This window comes from Amblyraja radiata, chromosome 8, assembly GCF_010909765.2.
Source record: "Amblyraja radiata isolate CabotCenter1 chromosome 8, sAmbRad1.1.pri, whole genome shotgun sequence".
Taxonomy (NCBI): domain Eukaryota; kingdom Metazoa; phylum Chordata; class Chondrichthyes; order Rajiformes; family Rajidae; genus Amblyraja; species Amblyraja radiata.
In genome coordinates this window covers 82,624,086-82,647,972 of record NC_045963.1, presented here as the reverse complement: position 1 = coordinate 82,647,972, position 23,887 = coordinate 82,624,086, and the positions used below count along the sequence as shown (strand labels likewise).

Below are 23,887 nucleotides of genomic sequence, written 5' to 3'. Positions count from 1 at the left end.
GGATTTGTCTGTCGTTAATATCATAGAGACATGCCATGACGATATGTTCCTTAATAGTGTCAGGGCTGGTTTGAATATATGGAAACAGTTTTGGCTCATTTTAGCCATTGTCAATCATTTATACTGCCATAGTTACCCCATCCAGGTAAATTGTGGTATCTCCGAAAATCTTTATGAATGGGTACTGAATAGTATGCATCTTTTAAGTTGATGTCTACCATAAGGTATCCTAGGAAATCCATGGTTAGGAGTTACAAGTTTCCATAAGTGTGTAACCTGGTGAAAATACTCAAGTGGTTAAGTCAATGATGGGGCGACATTCACCATCTTTGGGTTTTTTGGTACCAAAGGTTCATATTAGGCTTCTTTATGACCCCTTGTATACCTTCTCCAGTTAGCTAGTCCCTCATGTTCTTTTTTTGTGGAAGGGTAGACCCCTTTGGGGTGCATGCTGAACTGGTGGTAGGTTTCTTAATTCAATTTTTATCCTTGAATACTTTTGGTATATAACTACCAAGTGTGATAGTTCTTCATGTTCCCAACCCAGGTGTGATTCCCCCCCCCCCCTGTTAGTACAAACCCTTCACATTTTATGTGATAGTAGGAACCATACTTTAGTGGTGTGTTCATTTCTTCGGTTTCTGGTTCCTTGTCTGTAGGGATGGTGTTGTTGGGGGGTGCCGCCTACATGTGGACGCGTGGAGGTACTGCTGTCTGGTTTTGTGTGGTGCTCATTCCAGGCCCTGCCCTCTTGATGCCGAATATCTTGGACACTTCGTCCAGTTTCTTAGGCTTGGTTTGGTAACTTTGCCAAATAGCAGGGTCTGTGGTTGTGAGGTCGGCGTTCTCACAGTCCTGTGAATTTTTTAGGTTGAGGGCAGGTTATATGACTTCCTTCGAGAAGTTGCGGAGCATACTGTGAACAGTAGGGTCAGGTGTTTTGCCATACTACCATGCCCCTCTGGAATGAGCATGCGATAATGATAGCCGACGTCAGGGATATCAAATGCAATTTAAGATATTTGGGTTTTTAAATGCCCTGCTCAATGTACCCCCAATAATGGTGGGCACTTTGAGTAAATGCAATTTTGGGGAGGCGTGATGAAATCCAACGCCTCATGACTACCTGTCTTGGAGAGGTTTTTTGGAAAAAACAGGTAGTAAGCTGGCCGTCAGTTGAGACTGAAAAGGCCATCTCGCTCGTGGTGGAGCCACATAGCGGCCACACCCAGCAGCTCTTCCTGATCCTGTACCTCAAGCATACTCCCGATGTTGTTCAGCCAGTGACCTCTCTTCTTGACCAGCCCAGCCCTGGTCGCCATCGATCCCTCGATAAGGGAGATGGCCAGTGCTGTAGGCACTGGAGCGGGAGTGTTATGCTCCCTTGGCGAGCTTGCCCCTGCTCCTGAGGCAAGTGTCGCTGGAGTTTTTGGCTCCATGACCTTACTCTAGGCTTGGAGAACAGACACTTACTTGCTCTCGGGCGGTAGTTTGAAGTGCCGGTTCCATCTTCCGTGTCTGTCTCCAGCCCGAGGTATGGTTGCCGACTTTGCTCTAGTGGCTGTCTGCCGTTTTCGGGCGGCATTTCTGTGGTTCTCGGGCGGCGAGTCTCTTTGTCGGGAGAATGCAGGGATTACCGGTCGGTTTTTGAATTTCCCTCCAGTCCGCTGCTGTTGGTCAGACAGCTGTTAGCGGACTGGGCATCGGCTCAGTACCCTGACTGGGGACCGCAGTGTGTGCGGTCCAGGTGCCACCTCTCCCCCCTCCACTGACGGAACGCTCCTTCCCTGGAGTCGAACGGGGACCGCTTCCCTCTGTTCTGCTTTGCTCTCTCCAGTTTCCCCTGGAGCAACAAAGAGGAGCAAAGTTTGTAAACTCGAACCTGTGGGTAAGTACTTACCTAACGGTCTGTTCTTTCAGGCTTGTAGCGGGAGCGCCCGTACTCCCGTTCGTTGCTGTTGCATCTGCGTGAACGCTCATGGCGCGCATGCGTGCTGGACGGGTTCTTCACGTAGTCACTCACGTGACTCCGAAGTAAAATTCATCCACAGTCCACACATTGTTAACCAGTATTTTTATTTCTACTATCTTGCACTATGACCAGACGCTAAACTGCATTTTGTTGTACCTGTACTCGTATTTGTGCAATGACAATAAAGTTGAATTGAATTGAATTGAAAAAAAATGAACACAAACATGAAGAATGCTGTGGTGGATGGCAAGCAAGTTCAGCCAGTCCTCCTCCTTGTTTACCCGTCTTAATGCACAATTAGGTTTATAGACTCATTCTGAAGGGAGTCAAGGTGGTGGGGGGTGGGGGGTTGCTTTTGTCACAGTTCAACTTATCGGGTAAAATTCCTGTCGAATGTATTTTTTTCTCAGTGTATTGACGGTAGCAAAGAATGTTTACGAGCAGGTCTTGAAAGATAGGATGAAAAGGGTATGTCGACAAACATGCACGACAAAGCGACTAAGTAGCGGGCGGGGGGAATCTCCGGAGAATCCGCCGGTTGCCAGGATCCAACCTTAAGCTTGTTTTGTTTTAACCACTGCCGTGTTTCCGTCACTGAAGAGAAACGGCGAACAAACACAAACCCTGCCCAGCAAACCCAGTCTCCGGGCACGCCGCTCACATCTGATCAAGCGACTGACATGAGAATTCGCTGTGGTGAAAGTGAGCTGCAGGGTTTTACTGTTAAAGAAAGAACTGCAGATGCTGGAAAAATCGAAGGTAGGCAAAAAGAAACTGGAGAAACTGAGCGGGTGAGGCAGCATCTAGATGCGTGGCCCCTTTCCACGCTGTATGTTTAAATTAAAGTATCTAGATGCTGCCTCACCCGCTGAGTTTCTCCAGCTTATTCTGTCTGCTTTTTCTGAAGTTGAACTTATTTCTAATCACACGAGGGCTCGGCTTGTCTCTCTGCTTCTTATCTTATCTGGATTTGATACCAAAGATCTTGGATCTTTGATACTTTGCAGTGTTTTTGAGATATGTCAGGAAGGAACTGCCTGCTGGTTTAAATCGAAGGTAGACACAAAATGCTGGTCAGCGGCGACAGGCTGCATCTCTGGAGAGAAGGAATGGGTGGCGTTCCCGGTCGAGACCCTTCTTCTGAATCTTTGCGATTCCTGCTCGGGGATTCCGTGCCCTTTGCAGGAGAGGTTGGGGGTATCTCTGTGCTTTGTTTCGGAACGTGTGATACTTTACGTGGAAGGGAGAAATGTGATACTCGGTGAATTTTATACTTTACAATTTCATACTTTTCGAGATTTCTCACCATTGTATTTTATTTTTGCTGATGAACAAGGCTGATGTGTTTTTTTGTGGGAGAGAGAAAAAAAATCGCTGCTTATTATCACAATTAGTGGTTTGCACGTTCTCCCTTTGACTCAGGCCGGGTGCTCTGGTTTCCCAAAGCAGTGCGGAGTTTGCAGGTTAATTGGCTTCTGTAAATTGTCCCTGTTGTGCAGGATAGAACTAGTTAGTATGTGTGTAAGAAGTGAACCGCAAATGCTGGTTTAAACCGAAGGCAGCCACTAAATGCTGGAGTAACTCAGCGGGTCAGGCAGCATCTCTGGAGAAAAGGGTCGAGACCCTTCTTCAGACTGGGCTCGGGTCTCGACCCGAAACGTCACCTATAGCTTTTCTCCAGAGATGCTGCCTGACCCGCTGAGTTACTCCAGCTATTTGTGTCTATCTTTAGTTAGTGTATGGATCAGTGGGCCGAAGGGCTTCTTTCCATGCTGTATGTCTAAACTAAAGTATTTTCAAGTGATCATAAGAGTATGTTGTCTTTTACAATTCTGAGCTGCAGATTATTAGACAATAGACAATAGGTGCAGGAGTAGGCCATTCGGCCCTTCGAGCCAGCACCACCATTCAATGTGATCATGGCTGATCATCCCCAATCAGTACCCTGTTTCTACCTTCTCCCCATATCCCCTGACTCCGCTATCTTTAAAAGCCCTATCTAGCTCTCTCTTGAAAGTATCCAGAGAACCGGCCTCCACCGCCCTCTGAGGCAGAGAATTCCACAGACTCACAACTCTGTGTGAAAAAGTGTTCCCTCATCTCTGTTCTAAATGGCTTACCACTTATTCTTAAACTGTGGCCCCTGGTTCTGGACTCCCCGAACATCGGGAACATGTTAGATCACCTGCATGTTTCAATAAGATGCCCTCTCATCCTTCTAAACTACAGAGTGTACAAGCTCAGCTGCTCCATTCTCTCAGCATATGACAATCCCGCCATCCCGGGAATTAACCTTGTAAACCTACGCTGCACTCCCTCAATTGGAAAACTCAATCCAAAGTCTAGGGTAGACACCAAATGCTGGAGTAACTCAGCGGGACAGGCAACATCTTCAGTCTGAAGATGGGTCTCGACCCGCAACGTCACCCATTCCTTCTCTCCAGAGATGCTGCCTGTCCCGCTGAGTTACCCCCAACATTTTGTGTCTACCTTCAATTGTACCAGCATCTGCAGTTCTTTCTTACTTCATTCCAAAGTCTTCTTGGCAATGATGGAGCATTGTTGTAGTCCTTTATAGAAACATAGAAACATAGAAATTAGGTGCAGGAGTAGGCCATTCGGCCCTTCGAGCCTGCACCGCCATTCAATATGATCATGGCTGATCATCCAACTCAGTATCCCATACCTGCCTTCTCTCCATACCCCCTGATCCCTTTAGCCACAAGGGCCACATCTAACTCCCTCTTAAATATAGCCAATGAACTACATTCTGTGGCAGAGATTTCCACAGATTCACCACTCTCTGTGTAAAAAATATTTTCTCATCTCGGTCCTAAAAGACTTCCCCCTTATCCTTAAACTGTGACCCCTAGTTCTGGACTTCCCCAACATCGGGAATAATCTTCCTGCATCTAGCCTGTCCAACCTCTTAAGAATTTTGTAAGTTTCTATAAGACCCCTCCTCAATCTGCTAAACTCTAGCGAGTACAAGCCGAGGGTATCCAGTCTTTCTTCATATGAAAGTCCTGCCATCCCAGGAATCAGTCTGGTGAACCTTCTCTGTACTCCCTCTATGGCAAGAATGTCTTTTCTCAGATTAGGAGACCAAAACTGTATGCAATACTCCAGGTGTGGTCTCACCAAGACCCTGTACAACTGCAGTATAACCTCCCTGCTCCTATACTCAAATCCTTGTGCTATGAATTCTAACATACCATTTGCTTTCTTCACTGCTTGCTGCACCTGCATGACTACTTTCAATGACTGGTGTACCATGACACCCAGGTCTCGTTGCATCTCCCCTTTTCCTAATCGGCCACCATTCAGATAACAGTCTACTTTCCTGTTTTTGCCACCAAAGTGGATAACCTCACATTTATCCACATTATACTGCATCTGCCATGCATTTGCCCACTCACCCAACCTATCCAAGTCACCTTGCAGCCTCCCAGCATCCTCCTCACAGCTAACACTGCCCCCCAGCTTCGTGTCATCCGCAAACTTGGAGATGTTGCATTCAATTCCCTCGTCCAGATCATTAAAATATATTGTAAATATCTGGGGACACAAAAAGCTGGAGTAACTCAGTGGGACAGGCAGCATCTCTGGAGAGAAGGTGACGTTTCGGGTTGAGACCCTTCTTCAGAACAGGACAGGTTTGGAGGGATATGGGCCAAACGCAGGCAGGTGGGACTAGTGTAGATGGGGCATGTTGGTTGGTGTGGGCAAGTTGGGTTGAAGGGCATGTTTCCACACTTCTTCTTCTTGCGTATGGTGTGCACAGCCTAAAGTTGTTGGACAACTTGTTGTATTTATTTGATTATGCACGCCAGGTTGATTGCATTCGTCGAAACAGGGCGGACCACGTGAAGGTTGCAATCTTCCACCCTGCATCACTCTGACTCTCTATGACTCTATGACATTGCTGTAGTTCACGAGATCTCTTTTCAAGTAGCTTCCATACACTGTTGTAGTGTGTTGTTTCAACAGCCCCTCCTGACTGAGTCAGTGCACAATTGTTAAATAAAATGTCGAGATTCAAGAGCGTTTTATTGTCATATGTCTCCAAACAGACCAATGACGTTCTTACAAGCGGCAGCACAACAGAATATGCAAATATAGTACTCTGTAAACAATATGTAAACTGTATGTGTATGTACACAATATGTAAACAATGTGTAAATATAGTACTCTGTAAACAGTATGTAAACAATATGTAAATATAGTACCCTGTAAACAATATAGTAAACACCAATAAATAACTTCAGTATATTAAAAAAATCCCCACTAACAATGCAGAGACATAATCAATATCCCCAACTCTATGTAGCTTGGAGTTTAGTTGGAGTTGGTCATGGTAGAGTTTGGGAAGAAGCTGTTCCTCCACCTGGACATTACAATTTTTAGGCTCCTGTTCCTTCTTCCCAATGACTGGAGTGAAATCAGAGCGTGGCCGTTGTGGTGTGGGTCTCTGATGATGCTGCCTGCATTTTTGTGGCAGAGACTCTTGTAGATCCCTTTGATGGTGGGGTGGGCAGTACGCAGGAAAATGTTCACTTGCAATCTTCTTTGCTCCTTGAGTGGGTCGATGGTTGAAAGGGTCAAGAGCTTCAAATTCCTGGGCGTGCACATCTCTGAAGATCTTTCCTGGTCCGAGAACACTAATGCAATTATCAAGAGAGCTCATCAGCGCCTCTACTTCCTGAGAAGATTACGGAGAGTCGGTTTGTCAAGGAGGACTCTCTCTAACTACTACAGGTGCACAGTAGAGAACATGCTGACAGGTTGCTTCGTGGCTTGGTTCGGCAACTTGAGTGCCCTGGAGAGGAAAAGACTACAAAAAGTAGTAAACACTGCCCAGTCCATCATCGGCTCTGACCTTCCTTCCATCGAGAGGATTTATCGCAGTCGCTGCCTCAAAAAGGCTGGCAGTATCATCAAAGACCCACATAATCCTGGCCACACACTTATCTCCCTGCTACCTTCAGGTAGACGGTACAGGAGCCTGAAGACTGCAACGACCAGGTTCAGGAATAGCTACTTCCCCACAGCCATCAGGCTATTAAACCTGACTCGGACAAACTCTGATTATTAATAACCCATTATCTGTCATTTGCACTTTACCAGTTTATTTATTCATGTGTGTATATATTTATATTATGGTATATGGACACATTGATCTGTTTTGTAGTAAATGCCTACTATGTTCTGTTGAGCTGAAGCAAAGCAAGAATTTCATTGTCCTATACAGGGACACATGACAATAAACTCACTTGAACTTGAAATTGGACTTGAACTTGCATTCAAGTTGTAACCTTCTATAACTCTATTTTCATACATGTTTCCATTGGAGGAACAGCGCCTCATATTTCCATTGGATAGTTTACACCCCAGCGGAATGAACATTGACTTCTTTAACTTCAAGCAGCCCTTGCTTTCCCTCTCTCTCCATCCTCTCCCCCTTCCCAGTTCTCCCACCAGTTTTGCTGTCTGCGACTACATTTTATCTCTGTCCTGCCCACTCCCCCGACATCAGTCTGAAGAAGGGTCTCGACCATTCCTTCTCTCCAGAGAAGCTGCCTGTCTGTCCCGCTGAGTTATTCCAGCATTTTGTATCTACCTTCAGATTTCATACAGCTGTTTTTGGCCTCTTCTGCTCCATTTTTTTTGACAAAAGCAAATTTATTGATAGTTACAAAGTGAAGACTGAAACATTTTTATTGGAAGATGTCAATCAGAAAATATATATATATGTATAAGTATCAAAGCAAAACGTTGTTGCTCTCCTCTAAGATGCATTTAATGGCCTGTCCCACATGCAATTTTTTTGGTGATTTGCCGTCCGTCATAATTGCAGCAGGTCGCCTAAAATGTTCAACATGTTGAAAATCCAGCGGCAACCAGAACAAGGTACGACACTTTGGGCGACTACTCACGATCATACAGTCTGTGTGTGCGACATGTCGTGGGGTGACTGACGCCTGCATGGTCGTGAGTAGTCCCCCAAAGAGTCGTACCTTTTTTTGGTCGCCATGTTGACTATGAGTCGCCAAAACAAATTGCGTAAGTGGGACAGGCCCTTCAACCACCGGGGCTCCTGGGAAGTGATCTCGGAGGCTGAAGGGCCTATTTCTATGCTGTGGCCGTAAACTAAACTAAATTCTGAAAGCTTCCAGCAATGTTGATGGCGAGGCAATTGCAGGGTTGTCTTTTGTGATTCTGTCTGTGTTGGAGTCTGTTTCTCACTCCACACACATAGAAAATAGGTGCAGGAGTAGGCCATTCAGCCCTTCGAGCCTGCACCGCTCAAGGTGGTTGCCTTTTTACTGCCTGGAACTAGCTTATCAATCCATTCAGTTATACCAAGCAGTTGGGAATGACTTGAGGTGATGTCTCATCATTGTTATCTCAGGGGCAATTAGGCATGGGTATTGAATGCTTGTTTTGCCAGTGATGTCAGCCTGCTACGCATAAATTAAAATGCCACGCTCTAATCTATGGTGATATTGTTTCTTTATTCTTTTACGGAGCGAAAGAGAAATAGTTTTGATTCCATAAATCATATTTATTTTCTCTTTCATTGACAGTCACCTGCTCTTCTCCTTCATCCATGAACACCGTTTATTGAGCAAGAAACTGAATGTGTACAAAATGGATGAAGAACATTTGACTTGTGCCTGAAAACCGTTCCTCCACACGCCTGTTCGCATGTAAACACACTGGCATTCCAACATGCAGAACAAGTACCAAAATCCAACTCCTGGGAACATGACTGGAATATACCTGGGAATGGTATGTGTTGTTTACTGGTGGTTAACAATAAATAATAAAGTCTGTGTAAGGTAGATGTCTGCGTTAATCCAGACTGAATTGAATTTAATCAGACAGAGGATTAAGTTCCTTTTGTGACAAGCTTTCATTTTGTTCCCTGCGGCAGCTTATTCCAAACCTGTTTTGCAATCACCTTACCCCTCGTACCTATTGATTTGACAAAGACCTGCAATTGCTATTGACGAGAGGTTGCTAAGTACATGTTTGCTGCTACATTTTTCCATAATACAACAGTGGCTGCAATTCAAAAGAGCCATTTCATTGATAGTAGAGAGAGTTTTGAGGCATCCTGCCAGATGCGGTGTAAATGCATTGACAGCTTGGTTGAAATTCATATACAAATTGGACAGGTACATACATGGTATATAGGACAGTTTGGAGGGATATGGACCAAACGTGGGCTGGTGGGACTAGTGTAGCTGGGACATTATTGGCCGGTGTGGGCAAGTTGGGCTGAAGGACTTGTTTCCACACTGTATCATTCTAAAACTCTAAAGTTGGAGTGAAAAGTTAAGATGTGGTCGTATTGGGTGAAATGTGGGGGGGGTTTGATAAGAGGGCCAAGAATAAAATGGTGAGTCTGTAGAATTCTCTGCCTCAGAGGGCGGTGGAGGCCGGTTCTCTGGATATTTCCTTTTTTTAAAAAAACTCAACATTTATTGACATAACAAAATACACATAAAAACAAAACAGAGAAAAACAAAAAAGAAAATAGCAAAATACAAATCACCTAACGTCTATTAGCATCTTATCACATCAAATCATCTTTACATTCTATCATAAAAGCATCCTATTCACAGGCACCAGAGCAAGCTCATCAAATCGTATATCCTTAATCAATCTTGGCATTTGTAATAGTACCGGTTTCCATATAGTATTAAAGGCATCAATCCTCAACTGGAGTTTAGCTGTTATACTTTCTATCAAGTATTTTTCAGTCTTTCTGGATACTTTCAAGAGAGAGCTAGGTAGGGCTCTTAAAGATAGCGGAGAGGGGATATGGGGAGAAGGCAGGAACGGGGTACTGATTGGGGATGATCAGCCATGGTCACATTGAATGGTAGTGCTGGCTCGAAGGGCCGAATGGCCTACTCCTGCACCTATTGTCTATTGTCTCGAATGGTGCTGAGGAAAGATGGATTACATTAAATAACAAATAGGTAAAGTTTTATGTTAGATCAGTCAGAAGAGGGATTCCGACCCACAACGTCACCCATTCCTTTTCTCCAGAGATGCTGCCTGAGTAATCCACTGAGTTACTCCAGCATTTGTGTCTATCTTCGGTGTAAACCAGCTTGTGCAGTTCAATAGACAATAGACAATAGGTGCAGGCCCTTCGAGCCAGCATAGCCATTCAATGTGATCATAGCTATCTTTAAGAGCCCCATCTAGCTCTCTCTTGAAAGTATCCAGAGAACCTGCCTCCACCGCCCTCTGAGGCAGAGAATTCCACAGACTCACAACTATCTGTGTGAAAAAGTGTTTCCTTATCTCTGTTCTAAATGGCTTACCCCTTATTCTTAAACTGTGGCCCCTGGTTCTGGACTCCCCCAACATCGGGAATATCTGAGGCAGAGGGCAGTTCCTTCCCACACTAGGTATTATGTCAAGCGGATGTCAGCAGTGTAGTTGGAAGATGCAGTGGGGGTTTGGATGTTGGCAGCGAGAGGCCTCGCGGTGCGTTGAGTTGGAGCAGTGGCCGCGGGGGATGAGTGACGATTTCACACGTGTTCGGTGGTGTGGGCTGCCGAATACCCTGCAGCAGTCAGGGGAGCGATTAGATCAGGCACCGACCACTGGAGATCCCACAGAGGTCGGACGAGCAGGTGGATCAGACGTGGTCTGCAGCAGCATGGAGCAGCGGTGGAGGACACCAGGCAAGACCAACCTCTGCAAAATCATAAGGACAATGGGCCTTTAAGGCCAAGATAAGACGCTACAGTGTTTAAGAACTTTGAGACTAGAAGTATGACAGAAATATTTCAAACGTCATTAGAAACAGGAATAGTGCCGGAGGATTGGCGTACTGCGCATGTTGTTCCATTGTTTAAAAAGGGTTCTAAGAGTAAACCTAGCAATTATAGACCTGTTAGTTTGACATCAGTGGTGGGCAAATTAATGGAAAGGATACTTAGAGATAATATATATAAGCATCTGGATAAACAGGGTCTGATTAGGAACAGTCAAAATGGATTTGTGCCTGGAAGGTCATATTTGACTAATCTTCTTGAATTTTTTGAAGAGGTTACTCGGGAAATTGATGAGGGTAAAGCAGTGGATGTTGTATATATGGACTTCAGTAAGGCCTTTGACAAGATTCCTCATGGAAGGTTGGTTAAGAAGGTTCAATTGGTGGTTATTAATGGTGGAGTAGCAAGATGGATTCAACAGTGGCTGAATGGGAGATGCCAGAGAGTAATGGTGGATGGTTGTTTGTCAGGTTGGAGGCCAGTGACTAGTGGGGTGCCTCAGGGATCTGTGTTGGGTCCACTGTTGTTTGTCATGTACATCAATGATCTGGATGATGGTGTGGTAAATTGGATTAGTAAGTATGCAGATGATACTAAGATATGTGGTGTTGTGGATAATTAAGTAGATTTTCAAAGTCTACAGATAGATTTAGGCCATTTGGAAGAGTGGGCTGAAAGATGGCAGATGGAGTTTAATGCTGATAAGTGTGAGGTGCTACATCTTGGCAGGACAAATCAAAATTTGATGTATATGGTAAATGGTAGCGAATTGAGGAATGCAGTTGAACAGAGGGATCTAGGAATAACTGTGCATAGTTCCCTGAAGGTGGAATCCCATGTAGATAGGGTGGTAAAGAAAGCTTTTGGTGTGCTGGCCTTTATAAATCAGAATATTTAGTATAGAAGTGGGATGTAATGTTAAATTGTACAAGGGATTGGTGGGGCCAATCCTGGAGTATGGTATACAATTTTGCTCGCCAAATTATAGGAAAGATGTCAACAAATAGAGAGAGTACAGAGGAGATTTACTAGAATGTTGCCTGGGTTTCTGCACCTAAGTTACAGAAGGTTAAGGGGGGACTTGATAGAGGTCTTTAAAATTATGAGAGGATAGACAGAGTTGACGTGGATAAGCTTTTCCCATTCAGTGTAGGGAAGATTCAAACAAGAGGACATGACTTGAGAATTAAGGGACAAATGTTTAGGGGTAGCATGAGGGGGAACTTCTTTACTCAGAGAGTGGTAGCTGTGTGGAATGAGCTTCCAGTGGAAGTGGTGGAGGCAGGTTCGATTTTATCATTTAAAAATAAGGAATGGAGGGTTATGGTCTGAGTGCAGGTAGATGGGACTAGATGAGAGTAAGTGTTCGGCCCTTCTAGTCCGTGCCACCACTTCCACTGGAATCTTCCCTACACTCAATGGGAAAAGCTTATCCACGTCAACTCTGTCTATCTCTGGCGCAGTAAGGCAGTAGCTCCACCGCTGCGCCACCGTGCCGCCCGATGCCATTGTAAACTTATAACCATATAACAATTACAGCTGTGGATAATGAAGTAGATTTTCTGTAATTGTTATATGGTTATAAGTTTACAATGGCATCGGGCGGCACGGTGCTGCAGCGGTAGAGCTACGGCCTTACTGCGCCAGAGACCCGGGTTTGATCCGGACTATATACCGGGCCCTAGTGAGACCACAACTGGAGTATTGTGTGCAGTTTTCGTCTCCAAATCTGAGGAAGGTCATTCTTGCTATTGCGGGAGTGCAGTGTAGGTTTACAAGGTTAATTCCCGGGATGGCGGGACTGTCATATGCTGAGAGAATGGATCAGCTGGGCTTGTACACTCTGGAGTTTAGAAGGATGAGAGGAGATCGCATTGAAACATATAAGATTGTTAAGGGTTTGGACACGCTAGAGGCAGGAAACATGTTCCCAATGTTGGAGGAGTCCAGAACCAGGGGCCACAGTTTATGAATTGTGGGTTGGGGAGCAAATGGCAAAATCAAGATGCAGATCAGAACATGAGTTGTTCTGATCTGCCGGAGGACTGGGAGAAATTCAGAGACCAGCAGAGGAGGACAAAGGGCTTAATTAGGAAAGGAAAAATAGATTATGAAAGAAAACTGGCAGGGAACATAAAAACTGACTGCAAAAGTTTTTATAGATATGTGAAAAGAAAGAGATTAGTTAAAACAAATGTAGGTCCCTTGCAGTCAGAAACGGGTGAGTTGATCATGGGGAACAAGGATATGGCGGACCAATTGAATAACTACTTTGGTTCCGTCTTCACTAAGGAAGACATAAATAATCTGCCGGAAATAACAGGGGACCGCGGGTCAAAGGAGTTGGAGGAATTGAGTGAAATCCAGGTTAGCCGGGAAGTGGTGTTGGGTAAATTAAATGGATTAAAGGCCGATAAATCCCCAGGGCCAGATAGGCTGCATCCCAGAGTACTTAAGGAAGTAGCTCCAGAAATAGTGGATGCATTAGTAATAATCTTTCAAAACTCTTTAGATTCTGGAGTAGTTCCTGAGGATTGGCGGGTAGCAAACGTAACCCCTCTTTTTAAGAAGGGAGGGAGAGAGAAAACGGGGAATTACAGACCAGTTAGTCTAACATCGGTAGTGGGGAAACTGCTAGAGTCAGTTATTAAAGATGGGATAGCAGCACATTTGGAAAGTGGTGAAATCATTGGACAAAGTCAGCATGGATTTACAAAAGGTAAATCGTGTCTGACGAATCTTATAGAATTTTTCGAGGATGTAACTAGTAGCGTGGATAGGGGAGAACCAGTGGATGTGGTGTATCTGGACTTCCAGAAGGCTTTAGACAAGGTCCCACATAAGAGATTAGTTTACAAACTTAAAGCACACGGCATTGGGGGTTCAGTATTGATGTGGATAGAGAACTGGCTGGCAAACAGGAAGCAAAGAGTAGGAGTAAACGGGTCCTTTTCACAATGGCAGGCAGTGACTAGTGGGGTACCGCAAGGCTCAGTGCTGGGACCCCAGCTATTTACAATATATATTAATGATCTGGATGAGGGAATTGAAGGCAATATCTCCAAGTTTGCGGATGACACTAAGCTGGGGGGCAGTGTTAGCTGTGAGGAGGATGCTAGGAGACTGCAAGGTGACTTGGATAGGCTGGGTGAGTGGGCAAATGTTTGGCAGATGCAGTATAATGTGGATAAATGTGAGGTTATCCATTTTGGTGGCAAAAACAGGAAAGCAGACTATTATCTAAATGGTGGCCGACTAGGAAAAGGGGAGATGCAGCGAGACCTGGGTGTCATGGTACACCAGTCATTGAAAGTGGGCATGCAGGTGCAGCAGGCAGTGAAGAAAGCGAATGGTATGTTAGCTTTCATAGCAAAAGGATTTGAGTATAGGAGCAGGGAGGTTCTACTGCAGTTGTACAGGGTCTTGGTGAGACCACACCTGGAGTATTGCGTACAGTTTTGGTCTCCAAATCTGAGGAAGGACATTATTGCCATAGAGGGAGTGCAGAGAAGGTTCACCCGACTGATTCCTGGGATGTCAGGACTGTCTTATGAAGAAAGACTGGATAGACTTGGTTTATACTCTCTAGAATTTAGGAGATTGAGAGGGGATCTTATAGAAACTTACAAAATTCTTAAGGGGTTGGTAAGGCTAGATGCAGGAAGATTGCTCCCGATGTTGGGGAAGTCCAGGACAAGGGGTCACAGCTTAAGGATAAGGGGGAAATCCTTTAAAACCGAGATGAGAAGAACTTTTTTCACACAGAGAGTGGTGAATCTCTGGAACTCCCTGCCACAGAGGGTAGTCGAGGCCAGTTCATTGGCTATATTTAAGAGGGAGTTAGATGTGGCCCTTGTGGCTAAGGGGATCAGAGGGTATGGAGAGAAGGCAGGTACGGGATACTGAGTTGGATGATCAGCCATGATCATATTGAATGGCGGTGCAGGCTCGAAGGGCCGAATGGCCTACTCCTGCACCTAATTTCTATGTTTCTATGAGAATTGTTCGACAACCAGCAGCAAGAGAGTAAGTAGTTGGTGAGAAGGGAAGTAATTAATTATTAGAGAAAGCTAGGAGTTATATCAGAATAAACACCGACCACTAGGGATATCTAGTGGATATTTATGAAAAGGGAGCGGCTAGCTAGGGTAAATGTAGCGCTCCAAGATGGAGATTGTGGGGAATTAGACAATAGGTCCAGGAGTAGGCCATTCGGCCCTTCGAGCCAGCACCGCCATTCAATGTGATCATGGCTGATTATCCCCAATCAGTACCCCGTTCCTGCCTTCTCCCCATATCCTCTGACTCCGCTATCTTTATGAGCCCCTAGCTCTCTCTTGATATTATCCAGAGAACCGGCCTCAACCGCTCTCTGAGGCAGAGAATTCCACAGACTCACAACTCTCTGTGAGAAAAAGTGTTTCCTCGTCTCCGTTTTAAATGGCTTACCCCTTATTCTTAAACTGTGGCCCCTGGTTCTGGACTCCCCCAACATCGGGAATTAACAATAGGAAACCAAGAAAGGCAGCAAGGTGGCGCAGCGGTAGAGTTTCTGCCTTACAGCGCCAGAGAAGCGGGTTCGATCCTGACTACGGGTGCTGTATGTACAGAGTTTATACGTTCTCCCTGTAACGTGCGTGGGTTTTCTAAAAAATCTCAGATTTCTTCCCACACTCCAAAGACGTGCAGGTTTGCAGCTTAATTGGCTTGGTATAAATGTAAAGTGTCCCCAGTGTGTGTAGTATAGTGTTAAGGGCCTGTCCCACTTGGCGATTTTGTTCGGCGACATATCAGTGTCGCCAGAAGATTTTGAACATTTCAAAATCCTGCGGCGACAAAAAAAATGTTGCGACATTTGAAAAAAAAACGCGTTATTACGTCATCACTCTGTGTCACGCCGCATCACGCTCTGTCACGCTGCATCACGCCTCATCACGCTGTGTCACGCTGCATCACGCCTCATCACGCTGTGTCACGCTGCATCACGCAGCAAATTTAGGTCAATCAATGATGCCGGCATATGCCATAAACATCGCTAAGTGGGACAGGCGGTTTCCTCCCACATTCCAATGACGGGCAGGTCTGTTGGTAAATTGGCTTCTGTAAATTGTCCCTAGTGTGTAGGATAGTGCTGGTCGGTTTGGACTCAGTGGGCCGAAGGGCCTTGTATCCAAGCTGCATCTCCAACGTTTAAAGAAGAAATAAAGAAAGTAGGAGATAACATTGTTCAACACGGTCAACCATTAGATAAACCATTGCAGCCTGGTTGATTTCACACGTGACATCACTTGCATACATTCTCTGCAATTGCACAGTTACTCACCTCCTCACTCCACCCCCTTGAGCTGTTACGTGCGGCTTGTTGGCAAACAGTAGAAGCAGAGAACATGTCTACACTTGCCCTGAAGCAACACAGCTAACTCATGTGGTTTGAATGTAGTTTTAAAACACAAGTGAATTTGCAAAATAATTAAAGCAGTCACGTCTCCACTATCTAGCTTTTGTCTTCCATTTACATCACAGTAATTATATAATGTTTGCTTACATAGATAATAGGTGCAGGAGTAGGCCATTCGGCCCTTCGAGCCTGCACCGCCATTCAATATGATCATGGCTGATCATCCAACTCCGTATCCCATCCCTGCCTTCTCTCCATACCCCCTGATCCCTTCAGCCACAAGGGCCACATCTAACTCCCTCTTAAATCCAGCCAATGAACTGGCCTCAACTACCTTCTGTGGCAGAGAATTCCACAGATTCACAACTCTCTGTGTGTTTCTCATCTCGGTCCTAAAAGACTTCCCTCTTATCCTTAAACTGTGACCCCTTGTTCTGGACTTCCCCAAACATCGGGAACAATCTTTCTGCATCTAGCCTGTCCAACCACTTAAGAATTTTGTAAGTTTCTATAAGATCCCCCCTCAATCTTCTAAATTCTAGCGAGTACAAGCCGAGTCTATCCAGTCTTTCTTCATATGAAAGTCCTGACATCCCAGGAATCAGTCTGGTGACATGGAATTACACATGGAAATGATTATATAAATGATAAAGGTACTGAAGATCTGCATATATTGTGAATTGCAATACTTTCAATGCAATTGTTTCCAAAGTATGACAGAAACACAAGTGCATTAGCTGGGACAAGTCTACGTGACTCTTTGCCAAAGACTTCATGCGTGTCTTGGAGGAGATATGTAGCAAGAGAAATGTCAGCCAAAATTATGAATTTTCTGGTACCTATTTTCATGTACAATTCATGGCTAGAGCAGTTAATGGCATGACCCTTAACAGCGTGGATGTACAGAGGGGGTCCAAGTCCATAGCTGCCTGAAAATATAGATAACACGAGTAGACAGAGTGATAAATAAGGCATATGGAAAGCTTGCCTTCATTGGACGGGGCACAGAACATAAGGGTCACGTTGGAGCAACCTAGCCTACTTCTTCTTCTTGTGTATGGCGTGCACAGCCGAAAGTTGTAGGACAACTTGTTCTATTTGATCTTATTTGATTGTGCACGCAGGGTTGATTGCATTCGTCGAAACAGGGCGGACCATGTGAAGGTTGCAATTTCCCACCCCAAGCAACCAAACCAAAGTGCTACAAAGCTGCAACATGATGTCCTGGCCTGTCCAATGAAGGCAAGCAAAGCATCTGTCTTCATGTGAAAGGGGAAACATTTAAAGAGATGTGCAGGGCAAGTTTTTTTAAATAGAGTGGTGGGTGTCTGGAACATGGAATTCTTCCATTCCCTGTAGACCTATCTCAAACCTCAAACATCTGCCTCCACCGCTACCCCGAGCAGCACATTCAAGGCACTCATCACTCTCTGTGTAAAAAATAAATCTTGCCCCGCACAATTCTCAAAACATTCCCCATCTGGCCTTAAAGCTATGACTCTAAACGTTATAGGAACAATGATAATGGATTTGTGTAGATCCTCGTGAATAGAGGGCGGCATGGTGGCTCAGCAGCAGATCTACTTTCTGACAGAGCCTGAGACCTAAGTTCATTCCTGACTAATGTCTGACGGAGTTTGTACGAGCATGCATGTGATCTCATTGAAACATATAAGATTGTTAAGGGCTTGGACACGCCAGAGGCAGGAAACATGTTCCCGATGTTGGGGGAGTCCAGAACCAGGGGCCACAGTTTAAGAATAAGGAGTAAGCCATTTAGAACAGAGACGAGGAAACACTTTTTCACACAGAGAGTGGTGAGTCTGTGGAATTCTCTGCCTCAGAGGGCAGTGGAGGTCAATTCTCTGGATGCTTTCAAGAGAGAATTAGATAGAGCTCTTAAAGATAGCGGAGTCAGGGGATATGGGGAGAAGGCAGGAACAGGGTACTCATTGTGGATGATCAGCCATGATCACATCGAATGGCGGTGCTGGCTGGAAGGGCCAAATGACCTACTCCTGCACCTATCGTCTATTGTCTATTGATCACCCTGTGACTGCGTGGGTTTTCTCCGGGTGCACTGGCTTCCTCCCACACTCCAAAGACATACAGGTCTGTATGGTAATTGGCTTTGGAAAGATTGTAAAGTTGTGTCGGATAGTGTTAGTGCCCACTCTACCACCCACCACATGGAGCTGTGTCAGGGCCTGGCAGACATTGACGCCAACAGAGACAACAACACCCAACTTGAGATCTAACTATTCCTTTGGTTTATGTTTCATTCGCAAGAAGAAGAAGACGAAGAAGTGTACGGGGATCGCTGGTCGACACAGACTCGATGGGCCGAAGGGCCTGTTTCCACGCTGTATCTCTAAAGTAAACTCCAAAGTGAAAGATGAGAGATTTCAGAAGGACTTCTGGCAATTTTTTCACTCAGACGGTAGTCTATATCTGGAAAAAGCTGCAAGGGAAAGTTAAGGAAGTGGATACAATTACAACTTTTAAAACACATTTGGACAGACATGTAGATCGGAAAGGGTTTTGAGTGCCATGTGCCAAATGCATGCAAATGGGACTCTGCCAACTTGGCCAACATGGTCAATGATGGGCCAAAGGGCCTGTTTCTGTGCTGTACAGTTCTATATACGTTGCCTTAGTTAGCTGGCGATTTGAGAAAATATGACCTCTTGAAATTATAAATAAGAGGGGAAATGGCAGTGTTCAAATTTCTGATTCATTCAATTACATCCTTTGGAAATACTTGCTCTTGAGTTATAGCTGGTCTACTGGTGAGTAGATGGTGCCAAGAGCAACTGCGGAAAGGAGAAAGGGGGAATTTGTATGTAATGTGGAATGATTTGTGGGATAGAGTGATCTACCGGAGAGAATGGCTGAAATCCAATCGATGATGGTTTTTAAAAGAGAATTGCATCAATATTATACTTGGAGAAATATTGAAGTTGGATGGAAACAAATGTTTGACTCTTTCCAGGGGCCAGTTTCTCATGTACTGCTTCTTACACTACATGCTCGATCTTGCATGTAGATTCAACTTCTGTTTTGCTGGTATGTTGAGGAAGGTTCACCAGCCCCGACGCGAGGTTTGATCGCCCGGCGCGGGGTAGCCGAAAACCCCCCGATGCAGGAGCTGAACACCTCAACGCGGAGGGCCCAAACGCTGCCGGCTACGGGAGTCAAGATCATCCCCTTCCACGGGGGCTCGAGGCCCACGACCGAGGAAGAACAAAAGGAAGGACTTGAACTTTATTTCGCCTTCCATCACAGTGAGGAATGTGTAGGAGTCACTGTGGTGGATGTTCATGTTAAAATGTGTTTTTGAGTCTGTTGCTTCTAATTGTATGACTGACCTGCCCAGTGAAATACCTCGTATGTTGCAAAACATACTTGGCGAATAAAGTGTGATTCTGATGTTTTGTAGCAAGAAATTGGATTTAATTAACAACCACCGTGTCTGAACCAGACAGGAAATGTGACAGACACCTTGCGAAATACTACATACCCATCTTTGAATGAGTTTGAATTTCTAATATCTTGCATTCTGTGAATTATAATTCAAGCTGGAAAGGGTACAGAGAAGATATACGAAGATGTTGCCAGGACTCGAGGGCCTGAGCTACAGGGAGAGGTTGGGGCAGGCTAGGACTCTATTCCTTGGAGAGCAGGAGGATGAAGGAGTGATCTCATAGAGGAGTACAAAATCGTGAGAGGAATAGATCGGGTAGATACACAGAGGCTTCTGCCCAAAGTAGGGGAAATCGAGGACCAGATGACAGGTTTAAGGTGAGGGGGGAAAGATTTGATAGGAAACTGAGGGGTAACTTTTTCACGCAAAGGGTGGTGGGTGCATGGAATGCACTGTAGTGCCAGAGGAGGTAGTTGAGTCAGGTACTATCAAATACGTTTAAGAAACGTTTGGACGGGTACATGGATAGGACAGGTTTAGAGGGATATGGGCCTGATGCAGGCAAGTGCATTATGGAATTCCCTGCCACCGAGGGCAGTGGAGGCTAAGTCACTGGATGGATTTAAGAGAGAGTTAGTTAGAGCTCTAGGGGCTAGTGGAGTCAAGGGATATGGGGAGAAGGCAGGCATGGGTTATTGATAGGGGAAGATCAGCCATGATCACAATGAATGGCGGTGCTGGCTCGAAGGGCCGAATGACCTCCTCCTGCACCTATTTTCTATGTTTTCTATGTTTCTATGTAAGTGAGGTGAGTGTAGATGGGACATGTTGATGTTGGCCGGTGTGGGCAAGTTGGGTCGATGGGCCTGTCTCCGTGCTCCATCATTCTATGACTCTATACTGGGGCAAGTTGGTTGGGTCGATGGGCCTGTCTCCGTGCTCCATCACTCTATGACTCTATACTGGGGCAAGTTGGTTGGGTCGATGGGCGTGTCTCCGTGCTGCATCACTCTATACTGGGGCAAGTTGGTTGGGTCGATGGGCTTGTTTCCACGCTGCATCACTCTATGACTCTATACTGGCAACTTTCCCTGAGCTAAAAAAAACAATGAAATGATTGTCATTGTTCAACAAGACTGTTAAAACACTGGTCAACCCTTCTGTCTTTCAGAGAGGCTCTCCTCCCCGATTCAACCACCTTGCTGCTATACCACCCCTTTTTCGTCGGCTGAGCTATTGTCGAGCCAAAACCTCAGTGGAACATCAACGTTTTGTAAGTACTAACCTCAACGCAGAAATGTAGACAGAAACTCACTGGAAGTGGACTGAAGGCAAGATGAAGGAGGTGACATGGTAGAGTTGCTGCCTTACAGAGCCAGAGACCTGGTTTCGGTCCTGACTACAGGTGCTGTCTGTGTGGAGTTTGTACGTTCTCCCTGTAACTGTGTGGGTTTCTTCCAGGTGCCAGTTTCCTCCCACACTCCAAAGACATCCAGGTTTGTAGGTTAATTTGGGTTTGGAAAAAATTGGTAAAGATTTGTCCCCAGTCTGCAGGCTAGTGTGAGTTGGTTGTTAGCTGTGGTGGGCACGAACTCCGTGGGCTGAAGGGCCTGTTTCTACGCTGTTTAGTTTTAGTTTATCTAAAACTAAAGATAAGGCAGTTAGAGAGCTTTCAAACTCAGAGTAAAGAGCCTGTCCCACTTGGGCGACCTAATCCGCGAGTTCTGGCGAGTTTGCCCTCGACTCATACTCGCACCATGGTCGACATGAGGTCATAGGAGGTCTTGGTAACTCTCCTTCATGCTCGAGAGTGGTCTCCGCGTACTCGAGGCCTCAGCTAGGTTGCGACGTAAAAAAAGGCCGCCATGGAAAAAATGGATACTTTTTTTACACGTAGGTTTAGTCGTAGTAGGTCGGCATGTTCATTAGTCGTAGGTAATTGAGGTAGTCAAAGGTAGTCGAAGTGAGTCGTAGATAGTCTTTGTCATAGTCGAAGGGAGGTCGAAGGGAGGTCGAAGGAGGTCATCTTCACTCTCCACTATTCGGTGTCCAATTTTCCCAAAGTTAGTCGTAGCTAGTCTTCAACATAGTCGAAGGAGGTCGAAGCTGGTCTTCAACATAGTCGAAGGAGGTCTTCAACATGTCAATTTTTCAAACTCTCCTAAACTCTTCCAAACTCGCCAATTATGTCGCACAAGTGGGACAGCCCCTTTAGCATTGAATCTCAGGGTTAGCTGGCAGAGCTTGAATCAGGCCTTTGCAGCCATCGTTTACATCCAAAATTGGTGGCTAGTGGAAAAAGTGGAATGTTCTTGTTCTCAATGAAAACACGGATTTTTTGGTCACCGTTTGCCCTTGCCTCATTATGATCAGGAAGTGAAAGGTGGTTTTCCTTACTTGCAATCAGCTGCACTCTAATGGAAATAAAAGCAAGGTTTTATTTAATTTTAAAACAATATATTTCATTATAATAAATTACTCTTGAGATCAGACCTTCCTGAAAAAAAAATATTATTGAGTACTTGTACTTAACTGTGCAAGCAAGGATCAACACGCCTTGGTGATGTGTAAGAAAGAACTGCAGATGCTGGTTAAAATCAAAGGTAGACACAAAATACTGGAGTAACTCAGCGGGACAGGCAGCATCTCTGGAGAGAAGGAACGGGTGATGTTTCAGGTCGAGACCTTTCTTTTTTTGTGCCTGGGCTCGGGGAGGATAAAGGAACATGATATTTGTAGGATGTGCAAAGGAAAAATCAAAGATTTCTGAACATTTTAAATTTCTTGCCCTCCCTTTAACACTTGCAGAAAGTCTACCCACCAACCTGCTTACAACCTAACGGGTACTTGGGTAGTTTACAACCTAATGGTATGAGCATTAAATTCTCCAATTTCAGGCAACTAACCTACTAACAGCACCCCCTCCTGGATTTTCACCCATTTCTCCCATTCCACCCCTGTCTCCCATCTCTGCCACCTTTACACCTACATTCATTCCTCTGACTTCACAATCCTTACCGCTTCTATTCTTATCTCACCCATTCCATCTTTTCATCGATGGTCCAACCATCCACCTATCAAAAACCCCTCTCACCTGTATCCACCTATCACTCACCAGGATTTGTTTCTTCCCCACCTCTCTCCTAGTTTTATCCACACGCTCACCCTCACCACAATTAAGGGTCCTTACCCGAAGCATTGCCCATCCATGTTATCTAGAGATGCTGCCTGACCTGCTAAGTTACTCCAGCTCATTGTGTCTTTTTTTGTTAAAAAAACGGCATCTTCAAATTGTTTTTAATCCAAGTAGTAAGAAAGAACTGCAGGTGCTGGTAAAATCGAAGGTAGACAAAAAATGCTGGGTAACTCAGCGGGTCAGGCAGTATCTCTGGAGAGAAGGAATGGGTGACGTTTCGGGTCGAGACCCTTCTTGAGCCAAGTTCATTTGGTCACCGTTTCCTTTTCTCCAGAGATGATGTCTAACCCACTGAGTCACTGAGTGCATGGTAGAGAGCATTCTGACTGGTTGCATCGTGACCTGGTTCGGGAATTTGAACGTCCAGGAGCGGAAAAGACTACAAAACATTGTGACCACTGCCCAGTCCATCACTGGCTTTGACCTCCCCACCATTGAAGGGATCTATCGTAGTCGCTGCCTCAAAAAGGCAGCCAGCATCATCAGAGACCCACACCATCATGGCCACACACTCATCTCACCACTGCCGTCAGGAAGAAGGTACAGGAGCCTGAAGACTGTTACGTCCAGGTTCAGGAACAGCTACTTCCCCACAGCCATTAAACACAACGAATAAGCTCTGAGCTCTGAACTGCAAAAGACAATATTATTATTTGTTATTTGCACAATATTTGTTATTTATTGAACTTTTTATTTTGGTCCCGTTTTATACAGTGTTTACATATTCACATATTGTGTTGTGCTGCAGCAAGTAAGGATTTTATTGTCCCATCCGGGACATATGACAATAAAACACTCTTGACTCTTGACTCCAGCATTTTTGTGTCCATCTTCATTTCATTCCCCTGTGATTGCAGTAATCAGTGAATGCCACTAGAGAGAGGCAGAGGTTTGACAAACTGCAGGAATCTTGGCTCATTTTCATACATGCCGTTTACTTGCCCACAATCGGAATGAGCACAAATCTAACATTCCTAGTGTTCACAGGGAGGGGGCGAGGAAACGGGTTGGGCTGCCAGTCGACGGGAAAGCAGAAGATGTCAAGATCATGCGACCATTAATGGCTCAGCTCATGGATATTTTAACTACCTATTTC

The 23,887-nt window shown here is 45.2% G+C and overlaps 1 protein-coding gene across 1 annotated transcript in view; it reads left to right on the top strand.

Annotated features, from left to right (window-relative positions):
* Positions 1-8,571: 8,571 nt before the first annotated feature.
* The window catches only part of LOC116976544, a 105,718-nt gene continuing 90,402 nt past the window's right edge, over positions 8,572-23,887 (top strand). Inside the window, exons 1-2 of the mRNA XM_033026433.1 lie at positions 8,572-8,764; positions 20,767-20,868. Of these exons, the coding sequence (XP_032882324.1) occupies positions 8,705-8,764; positions 20,767-20,868 (162 nt within the window). The 5' untranslated portion in view covers positions 8,572-8,704. The remainder of the gene's footprint in view (positions 8,765-20,766; positions 20,869-23,887) is intronic.